General features: G+C 35.7%; 2 protein-coding genes and 1 long non-coding RNA gene across 3 annotated transcripts; 2 read left to right on the top strand and 1 right to left on the bottom strand.

The window, feature by feature from the left end:
- Positions 1-384: 384 nt before the first annotated feature.
- On the top strand, positions 385-3,609 carry slow (epidermal growth factor-like protein slowdown). Its single transcript, XM_017627898.1, has 4 exons — positions 385-676; positions 747-968; positions 2,817-3,016; positions 3,082-3,609. The coding sequence occupies exons 1-4, from the start codon at positions 388-390 to the stop codon at positions 3,211-3,213; spliced, it is 843 nt and encodes a 280-aa protein (XP_017483387.1). The 5' UTR covers positions 385-387; the 3' UTR covers positions 3,214-3,609.
- Positions 3,610-9,131: 5,522 nt separating this feature from the next.
- On the bottom strand, positions 9,132-10,002 carry LOC108372255 (uncharacterized). Its single transcript, XR_001848831.1, has 3 exons — positions 9,882-10,002; positions 9,646-9,826; positions 9,132-9,579 (listed from the first exon to the last, which is right to left on the bottom strand). It is a non-coding gene; the product is annotated as an uncharacterized LOC108372255 (long non-coding RNA).
- Positions 10,003-11,329: 1,327 nt separating this feature from the next.
- Positions 11,330-12,106, top strand: LOC108372254 (syntaxin 17). Its single transcript, XM_017627902.1, has one exon. It carries the CDS (start codon positions 11,601-11,603, stop codon positions 12,039-12,041), a length of 441 nt encoding a protein of 146 aa, XP_017483391.1. The 5' UTR covers positions 11,330-11,600; the 3' UTR covers positions 12,042-12,106.
- Positions 12,107-13,234: the final 1,128 nt, after the last annotated feature.

Genomic DNA, 13,234 nt, shown 5'->3' with positions numbered 1-13,234 from the left:
TATTTAAGATAAAATTTATATTAAAGGAAGGTAATGTAGTATTTACAGCAAGACCCATCGCAGGGGGCAATGTGGAGGATAAGAAGCTAATACAGGCATCCACTCTCAAGAGTTGTACATAGAACAAGAGGAAGGACTATGCGTTAGCCTTGTGGACCTGTGCGTTTCTAGGTATAACTTCTCACATATCTTCGAGGTTTTTTCCTCTAATAAAAGCAACTTGAACAATGAACGCCCTTAGCAGCTACATTTGTAATATTAAAGGCTCCAAGTAGTGTATGAATAGTAATAAATAGGCCTGCCTGTCAACTAATTTTTATACATACATGCATGCATACATATATGTACATAAACATATGGACATATGTGTGTACGTACATTTTGCTCATGCTTCATTTTAATTGCAGACGCCATATCTGCGTGCAACAGCGTACCATCACCATGCCCGTGAAGACAACTGAAGTCTACGCTAGACCAATCTGGAAGCATGTGAATACGCCATGCAGCGCTGTTCAGGTGCAGACACAGAACCCAAACCAGATGTGCACGAGGGTACAGCTTGTCCACGAGCAGGCCTTTCGGGATGTAATACGCCACAAATCAGCGCAACAGGTCACATACGATTGCTGCAACGGTTGGGAGCGTGAACTGCCACAGTCGGACTCTTGCCTAAAACGTAAGCACTGATGAGTATTTATTTATTTTTTATTGCGGAGTACTGTGATTCTTCCATTTTATGTGGATAGCGGTTTGCACAAATCCTTGCCAAAATGGGGGCACCTGCACAGCTCCTGATGTCTGCAGTTGCTCACTGGGGTTCACAGGGCAGTTCTGCGAGCACGATGTAAATGAGTGCGAAGAGGAGAAACCCTGCGACCAGACGTGCATCAACACAGTTGGCTCATACTTTTGCAAATGCCGTGAAGGTTTCGTTCTACAACCGGATCAACAAAGCTGCAAAAAAAATGGTAAGATTCATATGCATGAGCGCATATATGTACATATGTACATTAGATTTCCTCAAGCCCCATACAAAGAAAAATCGATTCTCCTTCCCCTAGCGAATTAAAATCGGTTCGATTTTATGACTTCCCACCAAAATATTTAGCCTTCATCTAGCATTACCCTTGAGCGGTACGGCGTTAAAAATATGCCAAGACATCGCATTTTTCGTGAAAAAAAATTCATTCGCTAAACTTCTTTCCCAGAAGTTTGTCTGAAAAATAAAAAAAAACATGCGTACATAGTATAAGTAAGGCCCAATTTAGGTCAAAAGTTAGATGACATTTAAGTTAATTACACAGCTCAACAAAATTTCAACAACTTCTTGTGGCAATGATCACTGGTTCTTATATAACTTCTTCCGTAGAATCAGAAACTGCCCGTTAAGTTATTTTCGGCATTTTTTATTTCCTCTAGAAAGATATAGACTTGGAGTATAATCTTTTGACCAGTATAGAATTAAAGCTAGAATATTGGTCTGTTAGATAACGAGGTACACAATTAGATTTTTTTAACCTTAAGCCTTTAAACTTGTATTCAAAACTACCAATTTTACTTCATTTTATCAAATTAATTTAAATTTTGTACTAAATAGTTGCCCCTTAGTATCTAAATTTATCTGTCCAATGTTCGAAAATGTGGAAATTATTGGAGAAATGTAAGTGGATTGAAATGTTGAAAAGAATAAATTCCACCTTTAATCCAATCTGAACACATCTTTTATGTTTTCGTTGATAGAATTGGAAACATACTTTGACAGGCTTATTAAGACCTACAATAAGACAATTTTTTAAGAAGTTCGTATGAATGTCAAAAATTGGTTTTGTGACTAATGTTTGCGGAACCGAATTTTGGGATAATAGTGCCACATTTAGGGCCATTTTCTGAAGTAAACTTAAAGTTTAAAGCTAACTTTATATTTAAAAATTGGATTAAAAGTAAAGCAATGTCTAAATCAATCCGTTTTAGATAGTAAAATGCTTTACTTTAGACACAATCATAAATTTTAATGCAATCTTTAAATATAAAGTGAGCGTTAAAGTTACAAGTTACTTGAGAAAACGGCCCCTGAATCTTTCCCTTTTTGCTGTTCAGAAAATGCCTCATTGTATCGTTATTCTACTACAAAAGCTATAAATTTGAAAAATTCGTTTTTTGATAGTTTTCATAATTGAATAATTTGAATGACTGATTCTAAAGCTCTTGAAAGCTCTTCCTTTTGTTGGCCGTGTTATGAATTCGTATTCAAAATCATGATTACTTTCTCCATATTTGAATAGCCGACATTGGACATTTAAATACAGTTTAAATATTTGATTTGAAATTCGATATTTTTTAATCATCGATCGGCACTTAAATTTGCTCATCTGAAATTGGTTCTTAGAGATTTACATGAATTCTGCTCCATGTTGAAATATTTTAGCCCAAAACAAATCAGACAAATATTTTCCATGAAAAATCGGATGAAAAATTAAAACAAATTTTCATAATAAAAAAGTTGTCGAAAAAAATTAATTCTTTTGAATTTATTAGAACAGTTTTTAAAAACGTTGATGCAAATCTATTTGTCAAACGCCCCTTTTTCTACCGCCACCGTTAGTGGATTTACTTGAACAATTTAACTATCAGAGATGTTCCATCAGCGCCCACACATTAGAGTTAATTAAAATATAGACATCGACTTCAGACGAAATAGCAATTTTGCTTTCGGGCATAAAAATACCCAATAGTCTGTTGCGCTTGGGGAAGCGGCACCTTTTTTTTCTTGGGGCACCCTAATGCATGTAAATGAAAAAAATTAAAATATTCAATAGGCATTGAAGATGATGATGCTTTCGAAGCGCGTGATCTGGAAAACGAAATCGAGTCGAGCGATAATGAAGACATGAGTGCACGTCTTCAAAAAATAGAGCGCTCCTTAGCCAATGAGCGGGTGCACACGAACGAATTGCAGAAGTCATTGCAAGCGACTTATAACGTTGTGGATACCCTGAAAACTCGCCTAAGCACAATTGTAAGTTCATACATTCGAAAATGCTTAAAAATATATTTTATACATAAATGTACATGCACTTATAGGAAAAACAGCAACAGGACATAAATCGACTGCAGTCTAATCTTTATGCGACAGAGTCGCGCACTAATAGACTTGAGGGCATGTTAAATATGTTAATGAAGTGTCGAAATGGACCAAACGCCTACTGTCCGTAGAATGAATACATATACTCTACGTACTACTTAAGTGCTCGTACGTATGTGCATATGTATGTATGTACATATTACCTTAAGTAAAAAGAACTGTATTGTTAAATAATTAAGCTAGCTGTACTGTATTTTTAAGGCTATGTTCATATTAGAATTGCTTGTAATTATAAAGTTTTCGTTCGCGACCCAACCCAATGTATTTACCGACTTGCCATACCTTTCTATTTAAGCGGGTATTATTAGTAATGTGATGCCATTTTATGTTTACTTTATGAACCAGAGTACAGTCTAATTCTGCACTGGCTTAGAAAAAACTTAACTGCTTTAACCGTGATTGATAACACTGGTTTACACCAAAAGTGTTCAATAGATGCCACTATCCAATTTCTAAGTAGAATGGCTCGGTGATTCCGAGATATTTTCAATTTACCGTTATTCAGCTTAGAAAATAAAGAGTGGTTCCACTTAATCAGGTTTATCTTACGAAATACTTGAATAATCGTAATACGAAATGCAGAAAATTAAAGCCAATGAAAGTCTCCATAACCCGTACATACATCACTTTTCGATAGGCCTGATAGTTTCTGAGAAAATCCATAGCGAAAAAAATTAACTCGATTTTCAGAATCGCCAAGAAATTTTACAAATTGGATTGAATTGGATAATGGAGTCTTTAGAACAATAACAAAACTGAAATTTAAGATCCAGTGTAATCGTTAAATCGCTTCTGACAATTCGTTTTTCTAAAGAAGTTTCAACAAATTAATTATCTGAGGCCTATTTTATAAAAGCGACAGGTGCGACAATTGTCGATTTTTCTGAAAAATTTTTGCGCCAGAATTGTCGGCGACATTTTTCCTACTTCATAGACGCGTGTATTTAACTGTGACAATTTTTGCAAGGTGACAGTGACAATACTGGAATACTGTCGACAATTGTCTGACAATAGTCACTCTGATGAAATTGTCGCGACCATAGCGACAAAACTAAATAGCTCCAGCGGAAAGTTTTCGCGGGAGAATTTTGTAAATTTGTTAATATTATAATTGCGCGCATTTCCATACTTTTCAAAGATTTGAATATTTGTAAAAAATAAAATAATGCAAATGCATTTATTATATATGAATTAGATATAAATTTCTATTGACTGGCGACGACAATTTCGTCATTTCTTAATGGAATTTTTCATGGAACTGAAACCGAGAGTTTTTATGAAACAAAACACCCACCAATTGTCACTGACAATACGGAAAATGCCTGTGGTGACAAAATTGTCACTGTCACTTTATGAAATAGGCCCCAGTTCGTTGGAATTATATTTCAAATACATTTTTTTTTTAAGTATTTTAATCAATATGAATTCGTAAGTATTTTGAGATTAACTATAATTGACATTTATGGAAAAGATATTCGTCTAATGTAAATTAAAAGCATGGTAATGCTTGCGGTGGTATCAAAATATTTATGTATGTATGTACACACATATCGTTACCTTAATTCGCAATGACCCTAAATAACACTTTTTTCGAAATTGCTTTTTCCACAGACTTTGGTAGGATATATGTATTTTAAAATACATCATCAATAAAAATTTTAAAATATTAGTACCAAAAACAACGGAGTTACATACTACTTTTTTAAACCCTTACCTGTTTTTGATACTGTTTTTGTTATGTTTTTTGCTTCTGCTGTAAAATAAGAAGTTTTTAAGTTAGGGCTTTTGTGAATTAAGAGTGTGTGTGAATCGGTAACAAAGTTCTATGGGAAAGCTGTTGAATAACAAAATTTACTCGCCGCGAACTTTGTTACCGATTCACAAACGCTCTAAGGTAACAATATAGTGTTCTGATCGAACAAAAATAAAATAGTGCAAAAAATACTGAAGTAAGTGAAGAGTTTTCAAACTGTATTTTTATTCTTGTAAATTAGGGTTGCCAGATATTTTATGCGCGAAATCAGTACATTGGACTTTTTCATGCTAAAAGAAATCAGTACTTTTCAGTACATTTTTATTCAAAGCAAAATTATGAATGTAAGCAACAGATAATACTTCAAAACGCCGGAGAACTTGTTTTTGACAATATTTTGGTATATAGTAAATAAAATATAGTTCATAAAATATAAAAGTGTTATTCATTTTAACATGAGTGTACACATCATTACACATAGGAGCCAATAAATTATTTTATATTTGTGACTTTTTGAATAGCAATAACACTGTAAATCAACTTTTTTTTCTGGGTATTGGACCAAACCATTTTTTTTTTTTTTAAGAGATTAGTCATAGGTAAGTAATTTCTCCGTTCGAAGTTCGAAATTGGACCTTTGGTAAACAATTATTTTAAATTACTGTATGTAAACTAAACTAAAAAAAGTAAAAACATTCATACACAAACAATATAACTTTTTCTATGTTACAGGTGCTATAAGGGGTCAAAGGTCAGGTCTTCGAAAAATTAAAGAACTAATTTAAACAAAATTAATATCGTCACAAACGTGATTAAACCCGCTTTCTTCTGATATGCATTTGTATATTTCGTATGTATGAATCTGAGAAAAAACATTCAAAAGGAATAAATACTTTTTTTTTATAAAACGTTATGTGATTTTAAAATAGTAAGCCATAAATTAAAAAAAAAACGTCTACAACAACAAGTTTCATCCAAATTGTATATTTCTTTTTATTATCTGAAAATTTGGATAAATAAGAGCCTAATAACATTAAAAATCAAAATCGCAATGTGGTAGTTTTTGCCAATTTTATATATATAAATTAAATATAGCGAGTTTGGAAACAGTAAGTTTTATATAGCCAGCTTTTTTCACCTTTTTCGCGTTCTCTCTTCCATGAAGGTTTTGAACTTGTATAAATACGTACAATAAATATTATAGCGACTTTTGAAAGTGTATATATACATACAGTAAGTATTATAGCGACTTTTGCTAGAGTAGCTAACATTTGATGCTATTTTTTTTCAGAATATATAAGGATTTTGCACTGTATTGTTAGTGGACATGAAACTACTTTAAATACTGGTACGTTAACCACCAAAAACTAAAAATCCAAAAAAATTTGCATAGCGCACTTTGCAAGTGGACTACTCATCTCATCGTACAAAGGAGCCAATAAATTATTTTATATTTATGACATTTTTGAATAGCAATAATGAGATCATTCCCATTTTCAGTGTTTTAATAGTCAAAGAATTCTATAAATTTCATTTTAAAATTACTTTTAATTTGAAGTTCACTTACAAAAAATTGTAATTAGAAGCCGGTTTCGCTCTTTGCGCCAGGAAACAAACTTTATTCTTAAGATCCTCTCATACTCTTTAAAAAAATACCACTTTTTAAGGAGTTCATCTATATTTCCTCATGGCTTAAATAATTTTTCAACTACGCAAAAACTGTGAAAGACTAAGACTAAGAAATCGCTAAAAAGAGTATCTAACTCTATGTCTTGTATGCAAAACTCTTTTACAGTCAGTAAATTGAGAAAAAGGAGTTGTAAGTTATAGGCAAAAGCCATTCGAATATTGAAATTTATTGTTATTAAACTGAAAGTTATTTTCGAGATAATTCAAAACACTCGAGAAAATTTTAAGCCTTATTTTTAAATAATTTAAGCTCCATCATATTATCGCAACTGGTACGTAACGACCCGGCGATATGCCCATAAAGCGATTCATCTTTTTGTTGTATTAATTTCTTGAGCATATCAAATATTATCTAACACATGTCAACTATAATTAAATTATTTTCTTCTTATTTTTTACAGTACAGTTTAAGGAAGTTCCAACGTTTTTTTTTTTTCTTTCTATGTATTTCAGTCATGAAGTACAGTTTTTCCTCCATTCAACAATGGGCTTCATAGGCTATTTCCTTCCTTTCCTTTTTTCGTTTTCACGACCCATATACCTCTCCAGAATTACTGGAGAGCGTCATTGGTTTCCTGCAGCGGACCTCCAGTTTCATTCCTTTCTCAGTATGAAATATGTTTCAAGATGTCCCCTGCAGGGCCTTCAATTGCTGTTGCCGTATTTTTAAACTTGATCATAAAGACGCAGAAATTTATCGAGCCGTTAAATAATGCGGCATTTACCCAGGTAGGGATAGGAGTGGGTTATAGTAGGCGAGTGAAAAGGTGCTTGGTGCCGTGGGGAGCCTTCACAACCCGGACATGTTTTTGATATGTCGCGGTGTGTCGTCTGGTCCTGTAGGTGTGTATGAATCGCGTTCTATGGGAGAGTATATGTCGCAAGGAATAATCTGTTTTGGATGCTCATTACATTAGGTCGTGCTCCCTAACTCGGAAATGCCTAACTGAATAGATGATGTGCAGGCGACATCAGAAGGCATCCAATCGGAATGCTATATTGCGGAATTGAAGCTTGACTAATGTACGTTTGTGGGTATAGAAAGGGCGCTGGAGGTGCTCTCGTTCACTTCTGCGAAGCCATCCCAGTCAGCTTTGTTAAAGTTGATATATGCGCGGTCCACGGGAGCAAAGTCGGTGCGTATATCGTTCGAGATGATTATGGGTAGCATGGGATGCTACGTTAAACTATTTATCAGACCAGCACTAGGTATTGTTAGATCAAGCAAAGTACTGCAGCTCCCCATAATCTTAGTGTTGGGTTGATACTCAAAAGCACCCGGGGGTCACGCGAGTTAAAGGTCATGAAGTACATTCCGGATGGAGCCGTCTCTAGCATACGCAGAGTAAGTACTTTTTTGGTCCAGAGTTGGACTCAGTACCAGCCCGGGGAAGAAAGGTGTGGAGACTTTTAATATAATCCTTCTTGAAGGAAAAGAAAATTATGGTCTTTAAATTTGTACTTTTTATTTGAATTTTACAACGAAAAAATCTACATTTTTCAAATTGCACCGATATTTATACAAAAGTTAACTCTTCCAAAAATTATATACATTATGCGTAACCGAGTTATAAATAGTTGCGTGCTCTAACTCGCAAGAAGTTGCAAGAATTTACAGGAATTTACCAGAAAGCGTTCCCGTACTCGGTTCTCTGGCTTATTTTGCCTTTTGACAGTTTTACGGGTTTTAACCCAGAAAAGTTGGGGAACGCAACTATATTAGGTCCATTCCTTATCTTTTTTGACTAAAATCTGAAAAGTGTCAAAATTCAAAAGCGTAAGCCAAATGCGCTCACTAAAAGAGAATAACAGGAAAAAAGTAAAGGAACGCACAAAACCAAATTTTTAGTCCAAAGAATGGCAACAGCAAAACTAACGTCAAATAAGAACAGAAATTTATGTACAAAACACATTCACACAAGCACAAGCACAATAAACACTTACTATGTAAATTATTTTTTGCCGCCTTCCATTTTCAACTCACTTTTTTTAGTTTTTAGATTATTCTCACTTTTCATGTATTCTTTAATTTCCGTTAATTTAGATTCAGTTGAGTGTGACGCTTTTCAAGATTTTGCCAGCAAAAATTCTTCTGACTAAATCTGACTACTTCGGACTGAAGAGAGTTACTCTCACTGAGTGTTGCTCTCTCATTTCTGCTGTTATTTTTGAGTTAAGAACCGCTTTTGGAACTAAATCGACTACTTCGGACTATTTCTACGAGAAAAGGAACGCAACAATTGGTAGTAAAGGCGCAGTTACCCACGGACGTAAAAACGGAGAACGTGTCAGCTGACACGGGCTTTGTTTATTTTCTTTTAGATAATTACCAGGAAAATGAAGAATGAGAAAATTGAAAGAATTACGCTCACAGAGAGCGAAATAACGAAAATGTAAAAAACGCAAAACTTGCAGAAACTAGCAAGTAATTAGCTGATCGTTGACTATGTTGCATGTGGGTGGATAATTCCAAAGACTTGGAGTGTTGCTGTGACAGCCTTGCAATATAATTGGTGCCGTTACAGACCGAGTTAACGGGGATTTTGTTTATCCATTTTGACAGCTGCTAGTTTCTGCTAGTAAAAATTTTACTTTTAGTTTTATCTTCGTGATGTTCGGTTAACGTCGTAACTGCTCCAGTAACTGCTTCTAGTAAGGCTTGCTGAGTCTTTAGTTCAGCTTCCAGAAGGTCGGAGGATGCTTTCGGCTTCTTTAACAGTAGGTCTCCTTTCTGAAACTACATTTACTGCGTGGTGGTGGAAGCGATGGCTCACCGACCGTGACAAGTGGACTTATTTGAGATTCATGTATCTCTATTTCCAAAAGTAGACGCAGCTATGCCTTCAACACTTTCCATCATCCCAATCAGTTTATATATAGTTTCCTCATTGGAAGAAAGTTTCTGTTGGGTGTTTGGGCCACCACCCGTGCCTTTGCTGCTTTTAAATTTTGCGCCGCCTTTTGAGCGCACATAATTTTTTTTGTCGGTCCACACCTATAAAAAGTTAAGAAAACGATAATTAATAAAGCGAAAACTACACATTTAATCACTTTTACAAACCTTTTTCCACTCGTCGTATTTTTTTTTTTTGGGTGGGTCTGCGGAGTTTGGTCCACCTCAGGGTTCCGCCAAAACCGGGAAACTTCCTTTCTGTTGCCCTTTGGAAGCCGCGAGCAATGTCCGGCTTAGCTTCATTAGGCTTATTAAGATCTCTACCTGTTTTCTATTTGTTGTTTTGGACCTGAATGAAAGTTAGCTTATTACACCAAATTTTCTTTAAATTGTAATTAACTTACATTTTTGTAGCAGTCCCTTTTATAATACTGGTGAAAATTCTCCCAGAATAACGAACAGTGATCGGACTTACAAAAAAAAAAAAAATGTGTGTGGTAAATCTAATGAGATTCAAAAAAATGTGGTAGATCTCAGGTTTTGGATCAAACTATGTACAAAAATTAAACAAAAATCAAGATATTTTTCGAACATATTTTGAAAGATTTCTGCAATCTTGCGGAGTGCTGCCAGTTTTTCTTTTTATCACATCACGATGTAGCGAACAAATGTGGCACGTTCCAGAAACCGCTACTTGGGATTTGCCGATTTTGACAATTCTCAAGTAAAAGTAAACAACGCTTTAGAAACTTTAGATGCACTGAAATTTGCTAATACTTTCACGAAAATCGCCATTTTTAACATTTTCACTGTTCCGTTACTTCCATTATAATCCAGGCATTACGCCGACTCCGAACGGCGATTGTATTTTTATGAGAAGCTGTTTTACACAGAAGAAATACACTCGGAGGTTTGCCATTGCCTGCCGAGGGACGACCGCTGTTAAGAAAAAACCTTTTTTTCTATATTTTTTGCGATGTTGCTTTGACTAGGGTTTGAACCCTGGTGCTGCGGAGTGGAATCGCGCACTGTTTACCACTACACCACAGCGGTCGACAAAATATATGTAAGGCGAAGAAATCAGCTGATTTTACAACACCCCCCTTTATAAATTCGCCTTGATTCGAAATAAGCCAGCCCGAATCGGGTAGGGATCACAACGCGATAGTGCGAATCGGTTGGAGACTTTTTGCTCTTTATTTTCTTCGCCTTTCTTTGGTCCGAAAAGAAGTATCTAGTGCTGAAAAAACAGCGATGTTTACGCACATCGATGTTTCGATGTTTTTGTAGGAGCAACATCGATGTATCGATGCGTCCGCCTTTTTAAATGCCGAATTTTTTAAATGTTGGCTTAATTCATTAACGCAGATATGCAAACAATCAGTCTCTTTAATTTCACAGCCATGCAAATCAAATGAGTTCAATAGTTCAGCCATTTACATATATTGCTGAAATTTTATTAAGTCTTCTAAATTTCAATTTGTCAATTTTTTAAGAATTCACGATTTCAGTAAAATAGAATTCGAATTATTGGAATCTACGTTCAAAAACACATTTTTATAAATACATATACATAACATGAAAGATTTTCATTGACACAGTCTACAGAGAAGCCTGCGACTTAAAGATTTCAAGTTGTGCCAACTCCAATAACCTAAAGCATTAATTATTTGTATTTAGTACGCTTTATTTATATATTAAAATTGTGCTCGTAGATTTTCACTTACCTATGTGATGGTTATAGCTGCGAACATCACAAAAAACATCGATGTTTGAAATGAATTCAAAAACATCGATGTATCGATATTACATCGATGTATCTTCCAGCACTAGAAGCAACCTTGAGGATAGACACAAAAGGCGGAATAAGGATAAAAAAACAAAGCAAACCACAGGAAAATTACAAAACAAAAGAATTAATTATTAGCTTATTTATCAACTTTCATATGAGGTGAATAAAGTTACTATGAAAATCGAACTGATAAACGGGACGATAAAAGCAATCAATTCCTCTGGCGTAGTAAAATAATAATCACGATTTTATCTTCGTCTCAGCTCCTTGGTAAAGGCCTAATATAATTTTTGGTATTTATTATGCGATAATACACTATAAGCCAAGAAAAATGGACCCAACTATATCACGCGATAAAATACCCCTAAAGCAGGCTGAGGTTTCAGTTCGACGTTTTAATGATCTTGCTGTTCCACATCACTTAGGGCTACTAAAAAACCATCGCAGTAATATTGAAAAAAGTGTAGCTCTCGGTGATTGGAACAAGGTTAAGAAGGAAGAAATAAATGCAACACGGGTCATAAAGCAAATAAAAAACTTACTTCTGGAGATGGATGCGTTACGAGACAAAGTACGCCCCGAGGATTTNCCTATTGGATTGGTAGCCGGTTTGAAGGCAGGAGGCCTTGCAGCTGTAGGATGCGGTATACTCGGCTTTACTGGTGGTTCTGTTCTTAAAAACAACCCATCAGCAAATCCTGCCGTAATGCAAGGTAATATTGAGGAAGAGTGCTCACAAGAGAATATACAATTGGAAAAAACAGACGAATGACCCTCAGGGAGTGGCAATAGTCCGTACAATAGGATAAAGGACACTCGTCAGCTATTGGAAGCAGGCAGCAATACACGATTAGATCCGGTAGCCCAAGCTACGACAGGTGTGATATGTAGCGTACGCAGTTACTGTTCCATACAATGAAGACTTACATTTTTTTTTTCTACTCTATTATGTGAGTTTTTTGTTTTTACTTTTAAAATTGATTTAATATTGACTATATATAAAATGGCTTAAATAAAAGGTTAGAAATAAAAGTTGCAAGCGATGGATAATTTGGTATACATTTCGTCGTTTAAAGTACAAAACCGCGTATGAGCATAATGCAAAACCGCTTATCTGAGGTTGGATAAATTATTTTCTAGAGAGTAAAAACACTCATATTTCAAAATGGTTCTCTTTTTTTATAAAGCAATTGCATTTCTGGCTAGTATATATCAGGACGAATGGATGAGGATTGAGCCATGAGCTTGTGTGAGCAAATCCAATTACGCAAATGTCAGTTACGCGGTTTTGCAGAATGACGATACTCGGTTTTGTACTTTAAACGACGATATATATGAAGGCCACCTACGCAGAAAAAAGTTCCGCATCTCTTCTCTGGCAATACAGAAAGGAAAATTCTGCGTAGTAAAGGTTATGATCCCCAAGCGCGACCGAAGGCCGCCTATGCAGATAAAAATCCCGCCCTCTTTTCCGGCAACACAGAAATCAGAATTTTGCTTAGCAAGTGTTATGATCCCTAAGAGCGGCCGAAGGCCGCCAACAGAGAGGGAACTTGCGCACCTCTTCTCTGGCAATACAGAAAGGAGAATTCTGCGCAGCAAGGGTTATGACCGAAGGCTGCTTCATAGTACTCAGATAACTCGTGGCCTTAACCGCAACCGTCCCTGTGAGAGAACGATTCTAGTAGCGTTGGACTTGTCAAAGGCGTTTGACACCGTCTGCCATTCCACGCTGCTAGAAGATATAGAGGCCTCCTCTCTCCCACAGAGGCTCAAACGGTGGTCGGCAAATTATCTGAGTGGTCGACATTCGTCGGTAATATTTAGAGACAAAACGAGTAAGCAGCGAAAAATAAAACAGGGGGTTCCTCAGGGTGGTGTCCTTTCCCCGCTACTGTTTAACTTTTATATTTCAAAGCTCCCTCAACCACCAGAGGGAGTCTCGATTGTCTCCTATGCCGACGA

The sequence above is a fragment of the Rhagoletis zephyria genome, unplaced genomic scaffold, assembly GCF_001687245.7.
Source record: "Rhagoletis zephyria isolate East Lansing unplaced genomic scaffold, Rhagoletis_zephyria_1.1 Rzeph_scaffold_05577, whole genome shotgun sequence".
In the NCBI taxonomy this organism is placed as follows: domain Eukaryota; kingdom Metazoa; phylum Arthropoda; class Insecta; order Diptera; family Tephritidae; genus Rhagoletis; species Rhagoletis zephyria.
Note: the sequence above shows the minus strand (reverse complement) of the source record. Positions and strands in the feature narration are given on the sequence as shown.

Bases quoted from the DNA above. Each gene is read 5' to 3' on its own strand.
- slow (XM_017627898.1), top strand. From the start codon at position 388: ATGCTTCATTTTAATTGCAGACGCCATATCTGCGTGCAACAGCGTACC. The intron at 677-746 runs GTAAGCACTGAT...TTATGTGGATAG, and splicing joins GTCGGACTCTTGCCTAAAAC to CGGTTTGCACAAATCCTTGC. The intron at 3,017-3,081 runs GTAAGTTCATAC...ATGCACTTATAG, and splicing joins AAACTCGCCTAAGCACAATT to GAAAAACAGCAACAGGACAT.